The sequence below is a fragment of the Pygocentrus nattereri genome, chromosome 23, assembly GCF_015220715.1.
Source record: "Pygocentrus nattereri isolate fPygNat1 chromosome 23, fPygNat1.pri, whole genome shotgun sequence".
Taxonomy (NCBI): Eukaryota; Metazoa; Chordata; class Actinopteri; order Characiformes; family Serrasalmidae; genus Pygocentrus; species Pygocentrus nattereri.
In genome coordinates, this window is record NC_051233.1 from 8903826 (window position 1) to 8925406 (window position 21581).

The window sequence follows — 21581 nt, forward strand, 5'->3', positions numbered from 1 at the left end:
AAATCTCCACGTCAGCGGTGAATTTTCGTTAATTCAGTTCACTCGCTCTGTCTCCGACCACGAACAGACTTGTTCTGAGTAGAACCTTATAAATGATCCATGGTGTCTTTTACCTGCTAACTGTCTTCACCATGAAGCAAAGCTAAAGGAGACTGGGGCTGTTTTGTTTTCACAATGTACAAATCCATCGAACCACTCAGTGGTCTCAGTTTGGTTTGTTTTTGGGGCTGTTTGGAGGGAAGAGTTCATTTGGCATGTTCACATATGCAAAAGAAACCATGACTCAGCGACCTGAGTCCACTTCACACATTGAAACTGTCCAAGTGTGAAAAGGGCTGAAAAGGTGAAAAGGGCTACTAAGAATACATTTTGTGGGCCAAACAGGACTGTGTCACGGGCCTGACTTATCCCACGGGCCCTGTGCTTGACACACCGGATCTAGGTAGTGAGCCTCACGTTTCCCCCCAAACTTATTTTTTTCTCCGCAAACAAAAAAATAAAAATGCAAACCTAAATACTCGGTATGCTGCAAATCCCTCTGAGAATCCTTCCACATTTTCTTCCACACGTTTTAGCAAATTGTTTTCCATTCCTTTAAATTTCCAGGTTTTCCAAGATGTGTGGGAAGCCTGAAAATGATACTAATATGCCAATGTAACCTCTATATTATACTGAGTTCAGTTTATCTTACTAACTCACAATGAGCAGGCTGAAAATTCTCCACATGGGGGCGCCACTAGCAGTCAAATAACTTTTAACATAAGAGCAGCATACGTCACATTAAGGACACTGTGTGTCCTCGATCCCCTGCTAGTTCATGCTTCTAGTCATATTAAGCACAATTCATCACATGATTTAGGATACAAAATTCTTATCCTCCTATAATCTTCCATCAAAATATAGTGACTTTGGCTTGTCTCTAAAACATGTTTTTGATTTTTTTTATGTCCGTGTGTGCCAGTAGGTGAGAAAAAGTAATATTATCCAATACTATAATTTTTCACCTTCCCCTCCCACCCCCACCTATCACTGATAGCAAACGGTCAGCAAGCTCAGAGCAGAGCATGTGAGCAGTGCGGAGTTGGAGCGGAGCGACCTGATTTTGCTCAGAGCGTGGAGCAGTTTTTCAGAAAGCCAGTGTGTCTGTGTTCTCTGTCACTCTGAAACCGCTCCAGTATCGCTCCATCCCCTGAGCCAGACCGTACTTCCCCCCGCCAACGTTGACTACCTCTGCATGACATGAGTGATGTAGCAGTGGCTGCTACAGCTCACACGTGATGGCCACTCATACGCAGAGCTGTTCAAAAGACCTACATACTTGAAATTCTCACAGATCACAACTAAGCTCTACGGAAAAAACTCACAGAGTTAGTTTTGTGTCATTTACTTTGCTGCATGGATGATAAAGAATAGCATGTTCAAAGCACATGCATTTGTTTACCCTCTGCAGATTTCTAGGTTGTGATTGGGTGTCTCTTCAAGCCTGGACCTTACGAAAAAAGCCGGCGTGGCAACTAGTTTTTCATTTAATAATGGCCATAAACTCTGTTATTAATGTAATTAATAATGTTATATAAATGTGTAGTGTCTTGTTCATACATTCAACACATAAGGATGGATCATGTGCAGCAGACATGGAACAGAGTTTCTCTGACCTGTGAGTGAAGAGTGGAAAATAGAAAATCCAGAGCCGAGCTGGAGTGATTAAAGAAACGCTTTCAGCGAGGAGCGGAAATGTCTGCTGCTCCACTCCACTCACACGCTTCAGCTCAGAAACCCTCCCCTGTACGATGTTTCACTCAGAAATGCAACACAGCATGGAAATTTGATTTCCTTCTGAATGTAAGGACAGAAAATGTGTTCTGATTTCAGGAGTTCAATAACTAATTGCACAAAAATGAAAAAAAATGTTAGACATGTCCAGAATGATGATGCAAAAATCGCTAACCAAGCTGTACAACATCTAAAATGGACGTTAAACAACTACATTTAGTAATCAGAATGCCTCATATTTCAAAAGTGGCGAGGCTGAAAACTTTATGGAATTTCATTTGATATGTTCTTATTTATCCCAGAATACATGGAATATTAAATAAAACATTTAAACATTAATTTTGATGCCATTCATAATAGCTCTGTCTACATTATATGAGATGTTATTTTATATAAAATGAAGAATATGTCAAGTGAGTGCCTCAAACAAAGTCTTTCCTAAAACATCTCACCACCAGCACATGCTCTCTCAGCTGCTAAACACATACCAGCTGTTCCCACTTCAGGCACACTGAGCTTCTCTAAAGAATGATGACCATGACCAACAGTCAGGCAGGGAAAAGACTCAACACAAACAAAATCTGGGCCTTTTCTAAAAGGAAAAAAGGGAGGAAATAATAAATCTATGCAAAACATTAATCAAAGGTTCAGTGAATGATGTTTCTTTCCCAGAAGAACAGTGCAGTAATTCTTTGTACTTCAGAATGCTCTGTATGGATTATCAGGTAATAACCCTGCATGGCTATTGTAACTTGCTCCAGTTCAAAAAATGATTACAAGCTATAGAGGAAATCAGACTACAAGCAACCACCGACAAAACCATCAATGTCCCCATCAGATAAAAACACCTGAGTTTGAGAGAGAGAGGCCAAGCCCCAAAAGTGTTTCTGTCCATTCTTCCACTGTGAGAAGATAACTCAGCACTGTAGGTCTGAAAGGATGTCAAGCTGTCAAGAAGCTGTTACTGAGAGAAAGAAATTTGCAAATGAAATAATGAAGCTGCTGCTGTTCTCAGAACAGTGAATTGACCACCCTTAGAGTCCAGACCTCAACATCACTGAGTGTGTTTGGGATCACTTGAATTGTGAGTAGTAGAAAATCTACCTTCTAAGACTGAACTTTGTCAGAGTGGAAAAATATCCCTGCAGGTTAGGTCGAAAAACTGAAAGCAAGCAACCTGAAAAGAATGAAATCTGTAATAAAAGCAAAGGGTGGACACAGTAAATACTGAAAATATTACACTATGTTTAGCCACGGCAGAGCTGTTCCTTTTCTCTACCGCCTAACTGCTAACTTCTAGTTTAACTTGGCTGGGTTTAATTTCATTGTCGAATCTAAATCAGCCAACAAATGCTAACAGTCCTTGAATGATGTGTTCCCTATCAAGGTCACCTGGCCTGAGTGCTATTCTTCAGCATGTACTAAGGTGAATTGGATGACCAGCCAATTTCCTACTTGAGTTTGTCACCATCACTTACCACTGTGGTTCCCACAGTCACTCCTGGTTGAACGTAACTTTACCTTGATAATTTGATTTCTTAAGCAAATTCAAGGATCATCAAGTCACAAATATTTAGGTGATTGAGTTGCCTGCACAGTTAAAGGAGATCCAGACTGACCTTCCCGCTCTTATCTTTGGCTCCAGCACTGCCTGTTGACCCCAGGGATCTCCTGCGCTGCTCCTGCTGCTCCTCTACCTCAGACTTTAGGTGCTCGATGTGCACCAGATAAGCCTGCTCCTGTGCCTCGCGTGTGCTCAACTTCAGCTCCAGAGCCTTCTTCTCCTTCTCCAGCAGATACAGCTGAGCTTTCAGCTCTGCCATCTCCTCCTACAGTGAGAGAGAGAGACAGAAAAAGAAAGAAGCCTGTTAAATTGTAACAAAAATGAGGTGGCGGAGAGTGTGGTTGGTTAGTGTAGTGGGTAACACCTCTGTTTTCTACACTTTAGACTAGGGTTCAATCCCCACCTGGGCAAGCACCCTACACTACACCAATAAGAGTCCTTGGGCAAGACTCCTAACACCACCTTCGCCTACCTGTGTAAAATGTTCAAACTGTAAATGGCTCTGGATAAGAGCGTCAGCCAAATGCCATAAATGTAACTAAAGTATGTATATGTATTATGTAATATGTAAAGTATGTAAATGTATTGAAAACAAGAGGTAGGGGTAAAAAGAAGAAATGGGGTTCGACCTTAGACTTAGTAAATTACATTCAGATTTTCTTCACAATGGCTGTTATAGGAACCAGGGTCACAATATCTATACTGCAAAAATAGTCACTATCTAAAACATCCAGTGAACCTATACATGTTGTCTGAGTTTTATATGTAATATTGCTGGCCTTCAGATCAGTTCAACAACAGCGTAAAGAGTTTCATGGAATGGGTTTCCATGGCCGAGCAGCTGCATCTAAGCCTTACATCACCAAGCGCAACGCACAGCGTCAAATGCAGTAGTGTAAAGCGCCGCCACTGGACTCTAGAGCAGTGGAGACTTGTTCTCTGGGGTGAGTAATCACGCTTCTCCATCTGGCAATCCGGTGGACGAGTCTGGGTTTGGCAGTTGCCAGGAGAACGGTACTTGTCTGACTGCATTGTGCCAAGTGTAAAGTTTGGTGGAGGGAGGATTATGGAGTGGGGTTGTTTTTCAGGAGTTGGGCTCGGCCCCTTAGTTCCAGTGAAAGCAGCTCTTAATGCTTCAGCACCAAGAGATTTTGGACAATTTTGTGCTCCCAACTTTTTGGGAACAGTTTGGGGACAGCCCCTTCCTGTTCCAACACGACTGTGCGAGTTTGGTGCAGAAGAACTTGACTGGCTTCCACAGTCCTGACCTCAACCTGATAGAACACCTCTGGGATGAATTAGAGCAGAGACTGCAAGCCAGGATTTCTCGTCCAACATCAGTGTCTGACCTCACAAATGAGCTTCTGGAAGAATGGTCAAAAATTCCCATAAACACACTCCTTAACCTTGTGGAAAGCCTTCCCAGAAGAGTTGAAGTTGTTATAGATGCAAAGGGTGGGCCAAGGTCATATTAAACCCTATGGATTAAAAATGGGATCTCACTCAAGTTCATACACGTGTGAAGGCAGACGAGCGAATACTTTTGGAAATATAGTGTATCAAATAGATACCAGAAGGTTGTGCATGAATGCACAGATTCTTTGTACATTTTTGTAATCCAGCAAATGACAACAAACACTCCCAATGCTCACACTGCCATATGCCCTTTAATCACATCAAACCTAACAGCAGCATGTTGACAGCAAAGGCTTGAGATAAGGTTCAAAACCTACTTTCTTCTAAAATGTCAGAGAGATTTCTCTATGTGTGACTTACAAAAAATCTGAAAACCAATAGAAGACAGTGTGAGTCATGCGTGCAGCTGCTGACTCAGATCCACAGCTGTAAAACATCTCTGAGCTTCAGGGAGAAATTCATCTCGGACCAGATCCAGGACCTTTCAAACAGAGTGAGAGGACGTGCTTTCACTGGGTGAATTAGACTGAAAAAGCTCAAGAATGACTGACATTCTCCATCATCTCTATTTCCTACAGAGAGAAATGGATTTGATTACCAGAATCATTTATTTGGGTTAGTTACACATGAATAACTGAGAGGTGAAAATAACCAATCAAACTCCACTTCACTCTCCACTCATTCATTATCTGCATTATTAAAGGGTTCTTTGTGTCACTAAACGGTTCTGGTGTAGATGGTTCTATACAGAACCTTTCTGAACTAAACTAAAGTTGGCTTGATAAAGCCATTGCTATAAAATCACAGGTGGTTGCTAAAGTGTTGCTATGTTATCCCAGGTGGTTGCTAAGGTTTTGCTAGGCTGTTACTATGGTATGCATTAGGATGGTAAGGGGTTGGCTAGGTCACTGCTATGGCATCCAAGGTGGTTGCTAAGGTGTTGCTAGGTCATTGCTAAAGTATTCCAGGTGGTTGTTAATAAGTGTGTACATATGTGCTGTGTGAGTCTGTAAGTAATGTCTATAAGGGTCACAACTTACTGCCAATTCTTTTACATTAGCTAACAGATGCCAGTGTTAGCAAGTATTACACTGAGCATCAGGACAAGAGGGAGAACCATTCTGCCCACCCAGAGAGAGCGAAGACCATCATGCTCTTAAGGACTCTCAGCCACAGGCCGTTCCTGCAATCAAACTCAATGACAGGGCTGATGCCTTATGGCTGCACCACTCAGGAGCCCGCGATACTATTTTTAACCCAAAATACTGCGAAATTGCGCTCTATCAATGTTCTCCCATCTCTACCATACACCTCTGCTTAAACACCATTCTGGATATAACAAGGCTCAACTGCACAGTCGTGCTGACTCCAGCATAATCCTAAGTGTAATTTCTATTCAGAGTGCTCAGGGATCCTGAGGGGCTGTCAGATTCAGGCCTTTGGTCTGTTCTACCTGCGCTAATATCACATCTCCTGTCAGGACGCTGTGCTAGTTCTGAAAATGTCATCCTGAAGGTCACCTGCACACACAGGTGAAGTTCAGATGAAAGAATGGCTTCAAAGGGCGATGAGGGAGTCTCCCACTTTCTCTGATCTAAAAGCGTATCCAGGCTGCGGGCCACTGAGGAAAGCACCGGAATGCCATAGCTGAGATGAACACTGGAAAAACGTCAAAGGGCTCTCGTTTACCTGTGGAGTCTCCCTCCTCCTGTCTTTCTCCCTGAACACGCCCGAGCCTTCATTTCAGTCTCCATTTCCCTGAGGGCCGAGTTTCAGTTACGAATTTCCTTCACAGCTCTGCTAGGCCAAAACGCGCACCCTGCTCAAGTCCAGGTGGCCATTACAGTAATAGCATCACATGGAATTTGTGGCGCTTCTCGTTTAAGTGCTCAGCTTGAGGCTACATACATCTCCTGCAGTGCTCCTGTACTTTTGGTACTCTGCTGTGGATGTGAGGAACGTATCAGTGAAAAGCTGTTTTATCTCACAGACTGAGCAGCTGTACATCATGCTCAGATTTGGTAAAAGTAAAAGCAGGTTAGCTGTGAAGGACACAGTGCTTTAACGCTTAGATGTCTAGAGGTATTACTGGAGGTTGGCTAGGCTATTAAAATGGGATGGCATAATTATATAATTAAAATAAATTCAATTAAAATAATTACATAGTATTCACATTTTTTTACCTTCTATGTCGACAAGTTTGCCTCTACTGTCTTGACTTTTTCCACTTGTTGTGACATAAAAAAAGACATTAAAAATTTGTGAAAAAAACTGGGTAAAAATAATGTAAAAATGGCGGGCAAGATAAAATATGATAAAATACGATAAAATACATAATTTTTGTTTTGCATTCTTTTACAAAAATACATAAGAAACTAAATTTAGAAAGACGACCATGTTATGCGTATTTTAGACAGTCCCTTAATGACTAAAGCATCTATGTTTCCAAAACCTTATGTTCAGTGCGCTTAATAACCGAGATATTTGAAATATATTTGGTTATGGTTTGTCCTCTGTCTTCTCAGAAATGAGAAAAGCCAGATTTAAGCATTTGTGGCCATTTATTTCATGAGAAATCCAAAACAGAAAGCGTAAAATGAAACCAACTTCATTGCACTCTCCCAGTTAGAGCCGTTAAACTTACAATATCAGGTTCGGCTCAGCTTCTTCAATACTTCCACACTTGCCAGATTAACTTGAATATCATTTTCTTGCAACCATTCCGTAAAGCATCTTCTTGTATTCTATTTATAACTAATTTCAGTTTTTTCAGTCATTCTGCTGTCATTGCTGATGACTGAAAAGCTTATTTCCAAGGACAGATTAGGAATTTGATGTAAGCTTGTGGTCAGAATCTTTCTCAGATAAATTAAACGTTATCTTATAGAAATGATCGAATGTGTTCATTTTCTGTTTTTGTATGTGGTAATAAGTAGAAATGTACTAACAATTAGATACAAAGCAGTTGCTGCTCAGCAACTGGAGCTCAGGGAATGACACAATTGTGAAAAAATATGCTGTATGGCTAGAACACTTCTCACCCAATCAGACTGTGCCATCAGGACTGGTAAAAATAAATATAATTCATTTCATGATGCGCTACTTCTGGGTCAATCAATATACCACTGAGTTGGCTGGTCAGACTGTGTACCATGATGTCTAGTGTTCGCATAATAACTTAGGGTCGTATGCGCCATGACACGTTGGACAAGAATGCATGAGAAATTCCAAATAACTGAAGTGACTTCAAAGCCAGTGAACGGCAGCTGCTGAGGAAAACACATTGCAAATTCATTAACAGGGATATGGAGGACAGCTCCTACAGGACTGAGACTCTGTATTTTCTACTCAGTGTGAAGTGGCTCAAAAATAGGAAAAACGTCAATCAAAGAGGAAGCTCTTCCACATCTCACAACCATGACATGTACCAAAAGCATTTGGGTACTGATTCAAGAGCCCTGTCCTGGATATTTTGGTGTTTTAACTGTTTGAACAAACCTGATCAACCAAATCATCTAATTAGTAAGCCCTACCTGAGCTGAAGTGGGTGTGTTAGCCCAGGAAAACACTTTACAACAGGCCTGGTAAAGAAACACACGAACCTCTGGACAGACAGAACATAAACGTTCTAGTCTCATAAAAGCCATAATAAACTTTATAAGCCTTTTTCTCTTGCTCCACAGACTCTGATCTAACCTCAGCCGGGAGCTATATTTCCATGAGTTCTCATGAGCTACAGTGACAGTTCACTAGACCTTCAAAAACTGAAGACCATAATCGCTAAAGCTCTTCAGATTGACACTAATGTTCCTCTTGACACAACAAGGGTCACTACCGGGGCAGTGGTAGACTGAATCCATGGACTGGTGAAGGATGGTGAGATCCGGGATGCTTTGTATCAGGCTACAAAGGCTCGGTGCTAATAGTAAGCTGCTTCAGAGAGGCTCTGTCCTGGTTTAATTTACTAAGTTAATACATTTTTGTGCTGAACTTACTGTGAGGTCGATTTCTGGTGATGCCACAACCATCCGTAGGTGAGAGTTCAAGATCGGTTTGATACTGTTCTACTTAGATTACTAGCTAATTTGCAACAGGGCATGATTGGCCACACTCTCTCTTGGTGAGGAGGATAGTCCTCTCACTCCTCTAGCACTCAATGAGAAGCTAGCCAAAGGACTTTTAGCTGGCCTAAAATGACTGTTAGGCCTAGGTCAAAAAGACATGCTTGTATTAGCCCTCACCCTTCCAGCTTGGAAGCAGGTTGGAATTAGCTGCAACAAAATTGGGTGGGGGGTTTTGTGGATGGAATAATTCTTAATATAAAAAAATAGATGGACGGATGGATGGATGGATGGATATACAAGTGAAAGGTTTCACTCCAAGGTGAATTAATAACCATTTTTTAAAATGTTCTTTTTTCATGAATTATAGGCTTTAAACATAAACATACACATCTGTGTTCTATTATATTTAATACCACCTTTTCTAGAGAAATAAAAATGTGTTTTCCATTATATGTGAGCTGTTATTCAAAAACCTTTCCAAAATGATTACAAATGGAAACATAGACTGTAATGAAAGTCTCATTTGTTCTATATCAATGATTCTCATTTGTGGTATTCTTTATAGGGCTGGGTGATAAAACAATAACTTGTATAACAATAATTATCGCGATATAACTTTCCTCGATAGAGTGATAAGAAATGTCCGATGCATTTTCAATGCGTTTTTCAGTACACCATTCTCACAATCCTGGTGGCGTTACTACTCAGCAGTCACCAGGAGGGGGCGTACTTCCGATATGATTAGAGAGGGAGGGGCGAGGAGTGAAATGAGTATTAGAAATATACTTTTGCAATGTCTGAAATATGGAGCTATATAGTGCCTGTTTGAGTGGAGCGACCAAAGATCTGTTCTCCTGTGACCAATTGTGAGTGACGAGAAAAGTGTTGTAACTGTACTGTCCTACAGTGAACTCACCTCTTTCTGTACATCCTAACAAGCTTTAGAAGCATTAAATGCTCCTCACAACTAACTCGCTGTTACAGCGCTGGGACAGTCATATTTTAGTATTAGTGCATTCCCAAGCAATGAAAGTAAAAGAAAGAAGTTCATGCGAGTTGCAGCCTTGATTTACACGAAAGTAAACTGAGGAAGCTGTGAGGTACTGGAAAGTGGGAGAGCGCTATCTTTCCAGGCTAGCTGTTTTTAGCTGCTGGCTAACTTGAAGCAGCACTGTGTCACTCGCACAACACAGTGAATTGATGTTACTGTAGATCAAACCAGACACAAAAGCACCGCTTTCAGTTTAAACATACCTAAAATGTTATGTTACCTCTGTTTATCTGGCATTGATATACTGTGGTTCACCCCTTAAACTACTACAGAGAAATCCAGTCCTCTGCTAGCCGGTGTCTGGTGTTCGTACTAACAGTTTAGCACGGTTGTTGGCCACGTGTTTAGCATTTGTAAGGGGATAGCCGAGCACTCGTCACCAAACAGATAAAAGTAATCTTTTCTTTAAAAAATATGACTACTACAAAAACTGTGGCCGTGCCTTTTTTCCAGTTGGTAAAAACAGCTCACCGGAAACTTTCTCCCACCGTCCTATGACAGATTTGTGAAATGTTCCACTGTTTGGTGAGTGTTTGTCATGTTCTGACCATAAATGATAGTACAAAACAGCAATTAACCACCCAGGAGCAAAAATCTGCCTTCAAACTTGAAAGAAATAATGATCTGACATTTATCGCAATATTTATCAATAACAAACAATATGAATTTTGTTTATTGTGATAACATTTTTGGCCATATCGCCCAGTTCTAATTCTTAAAGCCAAAAAGATCACCAATTCCTGGAGGCTACGAAAAGCTGGGAGTCTGAGCAAAATAGGTCGGAACAAGAAGAAAAATCGCATCAAAAAAGATTTCTGCAGAAAAAACAGATACCTTTTGTTTTCCTCTGAGCAAAACACTATTCAAACATAAAACTGAGAAGTGGATATAATTATTATCTATAACTGCTGATATTGAATGATACAGATAAACATATAGTGATATAGTTTTTGCCCAGCACCACTGTGCACGTCTGCTGTACCTTCATGGCCATTAGCTCCTGCATTAGAACAGCATTCTCCAGGTCCAGCCTCTGCGAATCTCCGCGGGGCTTCACATCGTAGCTCAGTGGGTCGATGTGTACACTCTCCAGCTCCAGCATGGTCAGCTTTACTGCCGCCCGTTCATTCTTCAGCTGCTGGACGTAGTCCTTCAGACGCTGCTCGTCCTCTTTGGAGAAGTCCGTGTCGCAGCTGCTAGCCGTGGAGCTGGTTGTGCTGTGGTGGAGGACGGGGAAGAGGTCAGTAATTTTGCAAAAAATTTGAAAAAGCTTCAAAGAAACATTCTCATTAAAAAAAAAAACAAACAAACAAAACAAATAAATTAACATAATGAAAAACTGTACCACAAAAATACCTCAGTTTCATGAGTTTTATTCCTTTCAAATTAGATTTGTTTTTTATGCAATGATATAAACATCCAGTTTATTTCACTGTGCTACGGTCGACGTTGAGAAGTTGGGATAAGTTGGGAAGTCAAAGTTGGGAAAACTGTACTCGTAATAATCGTGCTTACCACTGTGGCTTGCGGAGCACTACTCTATTGACAAGAATGCTGCCATTCATCCACCACCAACATATAAAGCGTAGCATAAAAAAGACAGGCCAAACAATCGGCAATGGCTCTAACTGGCATTTATATAAGTAGTGACTTCTGTAGTTTTCTTTTCAGCTGAATGCTTTCTATACCTCAAAACCAGGCTTACAATGCAAACTCCAGTAGCTACATAAACAGCTCTTTTATGTGTGCACAATAAAGGGAACATGGAGCTCTTACAATTACAGACACCTGTTACTCATTTCTTCCAACATTTTAACTGTATAAAACAGGGTTTCTCAACCACTGGGCCATGGATCACAAGTGGTACGCAAAGCATCCTTTGGTGGTCCTTGGGCCAGTACTGAGGAGAAGGCAGTGGTGTGTAATGGGTCAGTGATGGTACTTGTGTCATAAAAATCTGTTAGTGACTCCTGTGTTAGTCTAATCTGTTGATATTTAATGATAATACATGTCAAATATTGTGGGGTAGGCACTCAAACACGGCTGTGTGTGTTGTTGCTTTATAGTGATAGATTGGTGGGCCTTGAGGTGCAAAAGGTATGAACCCTAGCATAACCCTCATTACACAGACATAAAAACTCAAATTCAGCAGTTAAGCTCATCTGAAATATAAGTTTCATGAAAGTACAATAATATTTTTTATTTCTATTTCAAGACTTCTGCTATTGATTGCACACACACCTTAACACTCTCACTAGTATGTAGAGCACATAAACCTGTTCATATACCTGTTCACTTACAGATGCATCTCACACAATTCACATACACACACACACACACACACACCACACATCACAGTCCCCACACAGCACCATGTGGAGAACTGAAGCATGAAAAATTGCCCTAAATAACTCTCTCCTCCTCCCTCCTAACGATCTCTCTAATTACAGTGACAATTCCCATTACCTTCCTCCTCAAATAAACTACTCCTGTCACATGACTGAGGTTCCCTCAGGTCAGTCACTCGAGACAGAACAGCAGAACAGCAGTATTTTGTAGTTACAGTGAAAATTAGATGGTCAGAGTAGAATATAGGACAGCATTCAACTACACAGCACTGTTTTCCTCTTTATTTCTGTCTTAAAGGGCCTAAATCAAAAAAAAGTTTGACATTATATCAAAACACAGTATGATGATGCACTGTTCACTCCCCACTGCATAAAATCTGCAAGGAAACTAAGCTGTAAAACTGGCTTGTTTTAAATTCTTTGTTTTTGTGATGTCAAGATCAGCAAATTTACAAACACCCCCTAATCACCCCCTAAAGCCTTTCAGAGCCACCCATTCAAGCTGAAGCTATAAAGAGTGTTGCAGACCGCTTTTTAAATAAGGCCCAATACATTTGGACAAGAGGTAGTTTACATTTATCCGTCTTAAAAGTACAATAACATCCTGTTTCATTCTACGGGATAAAGAGAGGCTGGAAAATCAAATGTAACATTCATTTATGCATTCGTTGTAGTTGCATTAACCTTCGGAAAAAATGTGAAATGTGGATGGAGAGTCTGACATTTTGGAATATTTCCCTTCAGCAGAAAATATAATGCAACAGTTTCCCCAAACAAATAACCACAGCCACTCACCCACCTTTCCTACTTTGGCCGTCGCACTGCCATTTCGGACACTAAGGTCAGATCAAGACAGCGAGTGGGTTTACACGCACTTAATAATCTGACAACAGCAGAAAATGTGTCAGTAATCCGATCACTGCGTTCACATTACACTTGAGTAATCAGATTATGGAAAAACTTCAGATCTACATGAGTCAGGCACTAATCAGATTTCTGCTTTGCAACCAGCAAATAAACTCACAGAAGACGATGTGACGTAAATGTAATGTAAAACTCTTCATGCCACAGCTTTAAAAAAAAAAAAAAAAAAAAAAAATTCACCACTTTACCTGAAAATACAAACATACATCATCTAATATATAATAAAGAATATTTAAAACCTTGAAATATAATTAATGGATTATAAAATACATATTTAAATATCGTCAAGTGTGTAGTCACACCAAAAGTGTTTTGCTGCCATCTCACAGCAACGCTGCTTGTTTATTTCCGGTACTGTGGTCTGTTTTCACACATGCGCAGACTGAGAAATCTGAAATAAATCAGAGCAAGACTTCACATGCACTGAGCAACCCGACTATTGAGCTAAACTCCAGCTCTCTTTATCAGATTTCTTAATCGGATTTCTAGAACTTACTCCGATCTAAGAAAATGGAGCATGATGCTCACATGACCATTTGAATAATCAGATAACTGCAGAGATCGGATTATTAAACTGATCGGATTATTGAGCGCAGGTAAACGTACTCAGTGTAAAACAGCGACAAAATGTCTCATCACTGAAGCTACATTTTTGTGTTCGACACTGATTCAGTCTTTTTGTTCTCCTATAAGCAAGCTGTCTGTGGTGAACTGCTCCATATTCTGTCTTCACTAGATTAAGATGGCCATTTAGCTAAGTTTACAGTCTCCAATATTCAGAGTGAGGCTTTGCAATGAAATGTTTAGCGATGGAGTAAGATCCAAAGGAATCTGTTGCCTAAATGTCTACTAGGAGCTTCAAACATCTGTCTTTAAGCTAGAGAGCTGCTATAAAAAGGAAACGTCATGTTAGCTTGATGCAGTCATAACACTGAACTTTCCATTTGGATGTTAATGAAAATTAGCATCATCCTACTGGTGTTAAAAAAAAAACAACTTATTAAATAAACTACAAGGTTTTTGCTTGAAACACTGCTGTGCAATGATATGCTTAGTTGTCACATGCTCATGATTAAGGAATTGCATCTGGCTCTTGCATCTGGTAAGCACTTACCATGCCCCTTTTCCTGAGACAGCCAATAAGAGCAGTAGTCATTAGCATAAAAAATCAACACCTTGAAAATGACTTTTTTTTCTGTAAAGACGAGTTAAAACCAGGCCAGGTTTTTTTTTTTAACTTTGGAAACTGTGTTAATGAGTGGATCCGATTTTTAAACACCTCAGGGTCACAGCTGGACTGAGAATCGTCCACCAACCTAAAATGTCCTGTGGCCACTGATGAAGGACTAGAGGATGATCAACACAAGCTGTGCAGTGACAGATGAGCTACTGTCTCTGACTTTACATCTACAAGGTGATCCAACAAGGTAGTAGTGTCTAACAGAGTGGACAGTGAGTGGACACAGTGTTTAAAACTCCAGCAGCACCACTGTGTCTGATCCACATGTACCAGCACAACACACACTAACACATCACCACCACACAACACCTGCTCTGTGGTGGTCCTATGGGGGTCGTGATGATTGAAGAACAGGGTGAAACAAAGTATCAGAGAAACAGATGGACTACAGTCTGTAACTGCAGAACTACAAAGTGCACCTATATGGTGAGTGGAGCTGATTCAGATGGACAATGAGTGTAAATACAGGGAAGTGCACTTAATGAAGTGGCTGATCGATGTATGTCATCAGTCTGACTGACTACTTTGGGGTTCAGAGGAAAACTGCACATTTCTGATGAATCTGATTCTTTACTCTGTGCAAAATCCCTGCTACCTTTTTATATTAACAAATGTAATCATGTAAAAATGTTAATCATGTAGCCTGTTGTATAAATTAAAGCTCATCAAAACAAATGGAGGTTAATAGAGAGTCAATGAGGCGCCGAGCAATGTTGGCACTATAGAGTGGTACGGGTAGGAGGAAAAGAGGCAAAAATCAATGGACTGTTATAGGATCGTCCTATCCTGAGTCTGAAAACTGATCTGGCTGATGCAGGATGCTCGGTCTGGACACCAGAGCAGTAAGTAAACTAACCCTGCATTCACTAAATTGATAGCAGCTCAGTTTGACTGCAGTGTGACTTAGTTTAGTGCTGGCAAAGAGGAAATTCTTTGTGTGTTCATTTGATCTTTAAACAGTGAATGAAGCGCTAAATAATTCATAATTTCTGACATATATTTGTCTGTAGAGTGGAACGCTGAAATATTCATAATGTTCTTGGTGAATAAAGGAAACTGGACTTAAGTGAAGTTATGCATCATCAGGGAGAACATGCATCTTTTATCTGGGTGTGTAATAGACCACCGCTCATAGGCTGTCTCATTACAGAGCAGGGGGTGCAGTATGACATGTGGCTTTGTGTGGTGGAGGAAAGCTACAGATGCTAGTATACATGCTTGACTTTTCAATCCTGTTCATGTTAAAAGGCCAGATACAGTCACAAAATCAAGTCTTCACAGCAATGTTTAATGCACAGATACTATAACTTGCTGTGCCCTGCTAAGATGGAGATTTTAGGGATTTGCCTTTGGCTGCTGAATTCTTAGCAACATTTCATAGCAGGTCTATAAACATTTGAAGCTCCTAACATATTTAAGCCACATATTCTTTACTTTGAATATTCCAGTTAATTGTTGACCCCTTCAGTAACGATTTAAACTCAACACCAGTCTTACTGGAGCCAGTCGCCTTAGATAAGTTACTCTGCTGAGCACAGAATATGGTCCATTTCACCCACAGAACACCTGTTAACAGTAAAGAAAGAAAAAAAATAACATGGCTGTTTTACACGGTCCTGTCCATCAGAGGTGCCCATCCATCAAGCAGCAGGTGTAAAAGTATGAAGCCTGGGTGAGTGAGTGGTGTATATATTCACACAGATACACCAAAACATTTTACCTCTCACACACGAAGTGAATGTCACTGATCATCTTGTAAAAACAACATGTGAAGGTCTGGGATATAAAAAGATGGCGAGTGGTTCTCGTAGTTGGATGTCCTGGACGTGGGAGAGAAACCTGGCAGGTGTGAAAACCTGAGACCAGACAACTAGGTCGGACCAAAGATTTTGGGGAGCTCCTGGTCAGCAGTAGTGAGTATCTATCAATTGGGGTCTAATGATCGATAAACCATGCAGCGGTGAATGGTATTGGGCCTCCCAAGGCTCATCAATGCACGAGAGACAATTGCATCTGGTCTGAACTGACAGAAAAGCTAAATCACAGAACTTTCTAATGATGGTTAGTGGAGGAATGAGTCCCAACAGCCGGTGCATCTCACCCTGCTTTGTATGGAGCTGCACAGCTGTAGACCAGTTGTAGACCAGAGCACCCTCACTAAACCCTGCCCAACAGAAACAGTGCCCACAATGGCCCACAAAGCATCGCAGCAGGACCTCAGAGCAACAGAAGAAGGTTGCCTGGTCCGATGAGTGTTTTTCCCTTTTTCTTATATCTTGCTGATGGCCGGCTATGTGTGCGCCGTTTACCTGGGGAAGGGATGGCACTTGGATGCACAGGTGCTCATGTGGACATCAAGTTGACACGTTACACATCGATAAACATCGCTTCAGACGAGCTATATTCCTTAATGGCAAGGCAATGGCATTCCTTGAATGGCAGTGGCCTTTTTCAGCCCTGCTACACGTCACACAAATTTCAGGACTGGTTTGAGGAACATGATGAAGAATCCAAGGTGTTGCCCTGACCTTCAAGTTTGCCAGATCTCAATCCGATCAAGCATCTACAGGATGTGCTGGAACAAAATTTCAGATCAGCAGCAGCTCCACTTCACAACTTTCAGGACTAAAAGGATCTGCTGCTAACATATTGGTGCCAGATAACATATTGGTACCTTCAGAGAACTTGTAAAGTCCAGGCCTTGGAGGGTCATGGCACACTAGGTATTTTAGGTATATTAGGTATTCATGTTTTGACTCATCAGCATACACACACACACACACACACACACACACACACACACACACACACACACACACACCCCTTAGGAATTTAAGTTTCTGCTCTTTTTGATATTTAACTGAGAACTGAAAATCATTTTTGACCATTTTTTTGTCAAATACAAGAATTTATTGTACCATTGCTCAGGTCCTGGTATAAAATGCAGGAGATTTAGAGATGAGATCCTCTGCTATTCACTCAGGACTGGATAAATGAGCTCAGATACAACTGAGACTCTGAAATAGACCATGTTGCCATTTCCCTCGCCTCTACAGACACAATAATAGGAGATATTTCTGAGCTAAGTGCTGCACTGTGTTCCCAATATGAGCTTTAACCAACAACCTGTCTGTAGTAAGAGCAGCCTAGTTTGTCTTGTCCAATTTCACCATCAGTGACCACTGACCAGCACTGTTTCTGCTGACCAAACTGCTAGCTCTGTGGGCTGCCAGTCTATCTAAGCCATGGCACTGATATATTCAACACAACTCATTTCCATTCAGCCGACTTCATTAGCATTGCATTAGCAACGCTAAATTACCTTTGAGCTGCTAATTAGCATGCCAATGCTACCATTCACAAAGCTAAATCATATCAGCATTCATCCGGTTAATAGCGCTGTGAGCTCAAAGAGCTGCAGGAGTTTCAGGTGCTGTGTAGGGAGTAAAGGGCCTGTCTCGTTATACAGAGGAAACCAACACTGTAGAACCAGCAAGGACCAGAACTGAAGTCAATGTGAATGTGTTGCTACAGGTAATGAGTGGACTGTTGGTAGAGGTAATGAGTGGACTGAGATCCTTAATTAGGGCTGGACAAAAGTGTTAGGTTAGAAGCAATGACAATCTGTCATGTTGGGAAAAACAACTGAACAACTACATTGGGCACTTTTATTTCCAACAGCTTCCCAAACAACATTAAACAGCATTTACACTTAATACTGTAATATATTATATAAGCTTTACTGTTAATTAAACAGGGTTAAAACAATATATCATTACAAGGTTAATAAGCTATTAGGCTTCCTGGTGTCTCTTATGTTAGTTTTCAAAAACGCAATAAACTCTCAATTAATGTCCAAACAGTTTTACGTGTTCAGATGATTCAGATGAGTCGTTTTATGAAAACATATTTCGACATGATTTCTGAAGCACCTTTGCTACAAAAACATCTCATATTTTAAATTGTGAAGCAGCTAATGGGTCTGGCTTATAACTCACTAAACAACTGACTGATTGACTAAATGACTGACTGACTTACTAAATGACTAACCGACTGACTAATTAATTAACTCACAAACTGAGTAAACGATCAAGTAACAGACGACTGACTGACTAACCAATTAAATGACTGACTAACTCGCTGACTAAAAAACAAACTGCTGAACTAATTAACTAACTGATTAACTCAAACATGTTTAGAAAGCTGGAGATTCTCCAAAAAGGGTGGATGGCAATGAAGTCCATAACTGTCACAATCTAACAACATACTGTGATTTAGATCTTGCCTAGCCCTACAGTGTCTGGGGACTCTACTAATGTGAACATGACGCTCTGAATTCAGCCGTTTTCCTGAGGATGAGAGTTGCTCCAGGGCCGTGTGCTCAATGTTATTAATTACCAATTATCTGCCACTCTGATTAGCATTATGTGCATATGAATGACATCTTGTCTCGGAAACAAAGAACACACGCAGACGCGCATTTGAACACATAGATAAATAAACTGTAAAGCCTGACAGTGCAGTTTCATTACATTGCTGCAGCTGTTCTGTGAATACAGGACTAATACTGGTTTAACAATAAAAAAAAACCTATCAGCTGAATAACTGAACGTTTCTTTACTTTCTTTCAAGCCACTGCCTGATTTCAGCATGCAGCTCAATGGTAGGCATGGCACACGACAGAATGCAGTGCACAATATTTCAACAACTGGACTGTTAATCTTATTTGCATGGATTTAAAAACGGAAATGCACCATCAGATCTTCACACCAAGCACACGATAAACCCATGTTTAGGTTTTAAACACATTCTGTAGCACTTTTGAAAGGTGTGACCATGTTTAGTTGAGTTGCTACCCTAACTGAGAACAAATAAACCCAATCGTCATGTGTTTATTTCTCTTCATTAAAGGAACCACATCTTACATTATTCCTGTATGTTATTGTTGCCCCAAAGATAGAGTTAGAATGGTTGTGTGGTTTTATCTACCAAATTGTCTGTCCTGTACTGTGCCTCATTCTAATAGCGCTAATGCTGAAACACTCCATATAACTTCAATATGAATGGGTGGAGCTAACCTGCTATAGGCTGAACTGGACATACAGTAAAAATAACACCTCATCTACAGGAAACATTATTATTGTTATTGCATTTTTCTGCATATTTTACTGCACAAATTCTATTTATTGCTGAGTGTACCATATTGGAAAAAAATGTGCCACAATATTTACACATGTTGAATTAAAAAATAATTCGTAACCGTGCATTAAAATGTGCACAAGTGTGTTCTTTGTAGAGGATTTGTTATGTTAACTCATTATCATTTAGAAAATCAACAAAATGTATAATTTAAGCAGGGAAGCACAAACTTTGCTATATGACTGTATACAAATGCGTTGGTAATAATGAAATCACACAAAAAACTATTTCAAAATTGCATTTTTCCAGGATAGTTTCCATATATATTGAGGACTGAATGGTACGTTTTGAAACTATAACAATGTTTACATACGACTTCAAGCTACTTTTTCAAAAAAAAAATCTTGGAAATCTGGGTTGTTACAATAAAAACACCATTCAACTGCTTTTCTACCATCAATCTTTCCCCAATTTCTAAACATTGTGATGTATTTCAAAAGTTTTAAAGCCAAACAAAAACATCTAAAGTTACTTTGCAGTATAAGATGACTGGGTAATAAAAAACCATAGATGTGCACACATGGGTGTACCTGGTGTGGCTGTTGGAGGACAGGCTCTCCCAGGGCTGGACGCTACAGCCTGTGACAGAGAACGCAGCCCCACAGCTGCCATCCAGTCTGCCTAGGAGGTCTTTAGCTGCGTTCTCTGCGGTCTTCCTGCTGTCATGAGCTCGCTTCAGGACCTGAGTGATGCTCTCCTCAGCACCCTGCTCCCCTACAAGACATAACAGTCACAGCCAAAGCTGTTAACACGCAGTTGTGGACGGCTGTCCCTGCATTACCGTGCAGCTGTCCATCGGAGAACTACTGAGACATTACATTACATTTAAGCCGGGGTTACACTACACAAGCTTTACCCCTATTTTAGTCCCGGTTCTCAGTCTGACTGAGTCTGTGATAGTTAGCTCTAGTCTGCAGATTTCTGGGTCAGTTGGGGTTGACAAACAGAGAATCGAGTCATGTCTGAGGGGCTCACTTTTTAGCACGGGTGTTAAGACGCTAAGAAACTCAGCAGCCCAAAACTGCTGCAGGAATACTATGAAAAATGTTGTAGTATTTAAAAACAGACAAAGAAAATCAAGTTTGTGCGCTGGAGGCTTGAGGAGCAACACTGGATGCTGTTGAGGAGTTGTTGTCTTCTACGGTAGACTTCAGTGGATGATGTGCCAACATGTTAATCTGACGGGGAAAGAATCTCATCACTGTTTCTCATCCTAGTTAACATCAGCAGACGTAGTCAGCATAGACTAGCTATCAAAGAAGTCACACTAGAGCTGACCGTGCTCTACCGAAGCTGAAAAATAAGACCGTCCCCAAACAGGAGCAAAACAGTCACGTTACAGTCCTGTTTAAAACATAAAATCTGTCGTTAGCCCGTATATCACAGCTGTCCAATGAAACTCCAACAGTTCATCTATTAAATGGCAACTTTACAGGTGGGTGAAAATTTATTCTTAAATTTTAATGTATGTTAATGTAAAGTGATATAAGACTGGGAGTGTTCAGACATTTGCATATGACCGTATATGTGTATGTACTCACCCATAGTGCTGACTCCAGCAGCTCTAAACTGGCCGAGCACCAGGCCCTGTTCACTCTCCGCAAGAGCCAACAGTAACTCATAGGCCTCAATACACTGCTCACTGCAACACAACACAGAGGGAGAACTTAATACACTCATATAGTCATATACACACATTTCCACACACATACACACACACACTTGCAAGGACACGGTACACACAGAAGGAATGTGCTGGCCAGGGCAGCTCCTTTCCTTCATACTGAGCGGCTGAGGAGGTGCTGATGTGTGTATAGCGGCCCACAGCAGGTCAAAACAAGCCCAAATCTGACGGGACAGGAAATCCCACCGAAATCAGGAAAGACTCTGGAACTGCAGAACGCTATTGTTTGGTTAGCCACGGACGGCTTCTGAGTTAAAATAAACACAGGGATTTAATTCACTGAGCTGAGCGGGTCAGCACAGTCCCAGTCAAAAGTTT

At 40.8% G+C, this 21581-nt stretch overlaps 1 protein-coding gene across 3 annotated transcripts in view; it reads right to left on the bottom strand.

Moving 5' to 3' along the window:
* The window catches only part of mcc (MCC regulator of WNT signaling pathway), a 185819-nt gene that overhangs the window by 14188 nt on the left and 150050 nt on the right, over positions 1-21581 (bottom strand). For all 3 annotated transcript variants that reach the window (XM_017702946.2, XM_017702949.2, XM_017702948.2), the window contains 4 exons: positions 21121-21221; positions 20110-20293; positions 10851-11085; positions 3393-3602 (listed from right to left, as the gene is read on the bottom strand). In XM_017702946.2, the coding sequence (XP_017558435.1) occupies positions 3393-3602; positions 10851-11085; positions 20110-20293; positions 21121-21221 (730 nt within the window). The remainder of the gene's footprint in view (positions 1-3392; positions 3603-10850; positions 11086-20109; positions 20294-21120; positions 21222-21581) is intronic.